The sequence below is a fragment of the Propithecus coquereli genome, unplaced genomic scaffold, assembly GCF_000956105.1.
Source record: "Propithecus coquereli isolate 6110/MARCELLA unplaced genomic scaffold, Pcoq_1.0 Scaffold404, whole genome shotgun sequence".
Classification (NCBI taxonomy): Eukaryota; Metazoa; Chordata; class Mammalia; order Primates; family Indriidae; genus Propithecus; species Propithecus coquereli.
This window is the reverse complement of record NW_012149775.1, coordinates 1,019,892-1,023,893: the sequence shown is the minus strand read 5'-3', so window position 1 is coordinate 1,023,893 and position 4,002 is coordinate 1,019,892. Positions and strand designations below refer to the sequence as shown.

At 47.9% G+C, this 4,002-nt stretch overlaps 1 protein-coding gene across 1 annotated transcript in view; it reads right to left on the bottom strand.

Annotated features, from left to right (window-relative positions):
- Positions 1-4,002, bottom strand: part of TRIM26 (tripartite motif containing 26) — a 25,382-nt gene that overhangs the window by 4,995 nt on the left and 16,385 nt on the right. The window contains exon 5 of the mRNA XM_012652971.1: positions 1,846-1,849. Within this exon, the coding sequence (XP_012508425.1) occupies positions 1,846-1,849 (4 nt within the window). The remainder of the gene's footprint in view (positions 1-1,845; positions 1,850-4,002) is intronic.

Genomic DNA, 4,002 nt, shown 5'->3' with positions numbered 1-4,002 from the left:
GCAGTGACTCTAATTTCTGGGGCTTGTCCTTTAAAAAAAGAAAATTGCTTTCTACTTCCTCTGTCCCCTCTGGCTGAATTTTGGACATGGTAATGGTGAGCATGACCTTGACCACACAGCTGAGGACAACATCCCTAGAAGTTGGTGGAACCACATAGAAGTAACTCAGCTCCTTGGGTAAGCTTCCGGACAGCCACCGTGACAGCTGTACGGCCCCACATCTGAACTGTGGCTGAGACAGAAATAAACTTGTTTTGTTTGGGTCACTCTCCAGCAGCTAGCCAAAATCCTTAGTGACCAATCGCTTGGCTGCCCCGTGGAGAATGGATTCAGCGAGGCGACACGAATAGGGGGAGGCCCGTCCAGAGGCTGTCGCTGTGGACTGGAGGAGACAAAAGTGGCCTGAACTAGGCCACTAGGTTAGCGGCAGAGACAAAAAAGAGAAGCGGCACATTCCAGGTGTGTTTCTGAGACAGAGTCAACTGGATGTGCTCGTCAGGGATAATCAAGGACAGGCGCGGCTTGAGCAGGAGGCAGGATGCTGGCGCTGTCTGCTTGATGGCCAAGACCCGGTGGGACGGGGTGCGTGGGAACGGGCTTCTTTTGAGATGCTGCTTGCATTCACTTTTGTGAGTCAAAGCCTCAAAACTACTCCGTATTAACTGATTTTTGTCTTCCTTTCACTTGTTCCACAAATATTTATGAAGTGCTTCCTATGTACCAGGCTCTAGTCTAGAAACTTGGGGTAGAGCAGTAAAAAAACAACAAAAAGAGAGAACAAATCCCTACTGTGTGGAGCTGACATTCTAGCAAGGTGAAGCAGACGACAACAATGCAAACAACGCATCGTGTACTCGAATGACAAGCACTGTGGGAACACGGGAGCTTAGCGGAGTGAGGAGGGGTAGGGCAGGCTAGCTTTCCTGTGAGGGCAAGATTCGGGAAACAAATGCAATCACCAAACTGTGGCTGCTGCTGACGGCTTCACAAAGTCTGGGAAGAATGCAGGCTCTGTGCCAGAGGGGCAGGTAAGAGGCCAGAGATACACCCTGCCCCGCTGTAAGGCAACTGCCCAGAGACTGGCTGCAGTTTCCGGCAAATCCTTCTAACGCGCCCCTCAAAGCAAATTAAGTCCAAGACAACTTCAGAGGACAGGGTGACAAAGCAGGCCGCATGTGCCAACAACTCTGCTCAGAAAGGTGGCACGGAAGAGCAAACAAATGCCACAGTAGCTGGGGTGGCGGCTGGGGACTCGACCGGGCATGTTTCCTGACGTGGGGGTTGCTAGAACGGAAAGGGAAAATCACACAGGACAAAGAGGGTCCTGAGGGTCCTCTGGGGGTCAGAGGCCGCGAGCAGCCCAGGGGGGAGGGTTCGTTCCCGAGGGCAGGGCAGGAAGACTGGGGAGTGCCCACCTGCAGCCACACACGTGCCTCTGGAGGGAAGCAGTGCGCCCGAGGCTCCTGGGGCCGCCGTCAAACAGGCCATCAAACAGGCCATCAGAGCAGAACAGGGCAGCTGCGGCAATGTGCCGCGGCAACCACCTGGTTATTATCGGAGCATCAGGAAGGTTCTTCACGGGGGTGGGCGGTGGGAGGGGCGGAGGTGCAGGCCTGCCACCCCACCAGGGCTCACCTGGGGAGGACACAGCGTCTCTCTGAGCCTCTCATCATCTCACGCCCTTTAAGGTCTTCCTGATGCTCCAGGCCCCGAGGTCTGTCCTTCCCTGTCTATCACCTTTATCAAAAGGCCTCTTCTGTTTTACACATTTTGTACTGCTGCTTCTCCCTCTCACCTGTATTTCTCTATTAGACTTTGGGACCCCATTTTGGGTCTCTTTTCTACTGTCCTTTGGCAGCCAAATAGTCTCCGGGGAAATATTGGTGATAATTAAGCAGTTAGCTGGCTAGTTCCCTTGTAGCAAAATCAAACTCAAATAAACGCACAGACAAAACCCACCAGCTTCATTCTTCTGCATGCGGATGTCCAGTTTTCCCAGCACTGTTATATTAAAGAGACTATGTTTTTCCAACATGCTTGTGGTGACGTTGTTGAAAATCAATTGGCTATAAATACATGGATTTACTTCTGGGTTCTCTAGTCTGTTCCATGGGTCTATGTATCTGTTTTTGTATGAATGCCACACTGTTCTGGTTACTATGGCTTTGTAGTATCTTTTGAAGTAAGGTAGTGTGACGCCTCCAGCTTTGTTCTTTTTGCTCAGGATGGCTTTGGCTATTTGGGCCCTTTTTTGGCTCTATATGAATTTTAGAATTGTTTTTCTTTCATCAGAGTTTTGTAGTTTTCATTGTAGAGGTCTTCCACCTTCTTGGTAAATTCATTCCTAGGTATTTTATTTATTTTTTGGTAGCTATTATAAATGGGATTGCTGTTGCAATTTCTTTTTCAGCTAGCTGGTTATGGTGTATGGTGCTGCTGATTTTTGTATGTTGACTGTGTATCTGGCAACTGAATCCGCTTATTAGTTCTGACAGTTTCTTTAGGTTTTTCTCTGTACAGTCAGTATGGAAAACAGTATGGAGCGTTCTCAGAAAACCACAACTAGAACTACCACACGATCCAGCAATCCCACTGCTGGGGATTTGTTCACGGGAAAGGAAGTCAGTATATCAAAGGGACACCTGCACGCCCATGTTTATTGCAGCGCTGCCCACGACAGCTAAGATGGGGTCAACCTGAGTGGCCATCAACAGGTGGATAAGGAAAATGTGCTATATATATATACAATGAGATACTACTTGAGCCATAAAAAAGAACGAAATCTTATCATTGGTGGCAACATGGATGAGCCTTGCGGATATTATTTAAGCAAAATAAGTCAGGCACAGAAAGAGAAATACCAGATGCTCTCACTCACTCATATGTGGAAGCTAAAAAAAAAACTGAGCTCATGGAAGTAGAGAGCAGAATGGTCGGTATTAAAGGCTGGGAATGAAAGGGGGAGGAGAGTATGGGGAGCGGTTGGTTAACAGATACAAAGTTACATTCACATCGGAGGAATAAGTTCTAGTGTTTCACAACACTGCAGGGTGAATATGGTTAACTATAATTTATTGTATATTTTTAAAAAGCTAGAAGAGGCCAGACATGGTGGCTCAGATCTATAACCCCAGCACTTTGGAAGGTCAAGGTGGGAGGATTGCTTAAGGCTAGGAGCTCAAGACCAGCCTGGGCAACACAGCCAGACCCTGTCTCTATAAAAAAATAAGAAAAATTAACCGGCTGTGGTGGCTCGCACTTGTGAGGCTGAGGCTGCAGGATCACTTGAGCCCAGGAATTGGAGGCTACAGTGAGCTACGAATCCCACCCCTGCACTCCAGCCTGGTGACAGAGCAAGACCCTGTCTCACAAAAAAAAAAAAAAAAAAAAGCTAGAGGAGAGGATTTAGAATGTCCACAACACAAAGAAATGGTAAAATGTTTGAGGTGATAGATATGGTAATTATTAGTACTTGGATTTGGATTTGATCATTATTCATTATATCCATATATCACTCTGTATCCCATAAATATGTACAATCATTACAGTGTCAATTAAAAATAAGAGGAAAAACAAAAACAAAAAACCCCACCAGTAGCAACATTTCCTGCACTAGTTTTAAGCAGACACCTATTTTTCCCTCCCTTCCCTTGACCTTACTGAAGCTTCCCAAAGGGACAGCTTCAATCTGAGTGCTGAGTCACTGAAAGCAGAACCTCTGCTTTGGGGGCAACTCCTCTGATGGATTAGAAAAAGACACCTGTCCAGGCAGACACAACTGGACTGCAGCCCCCACCAGCATCCTAAGCCTCCGTGGGAAACTGCTCCTCCATACATGGTGGTGGCCGTGGGGAAAGGAAGGATGTGCATCCCTGAAGGAGAAAGAGGGGAAGAGAGAAGGAAGGAGAGGAGGAAGAGGGAGGAAGGACGAGAGGAGGGAGAAGGAATGTAGGAGGGGGGAAAGGAGGGGAAGGGTGGAGAAAGGGGAGAAGGGGGGAGGAA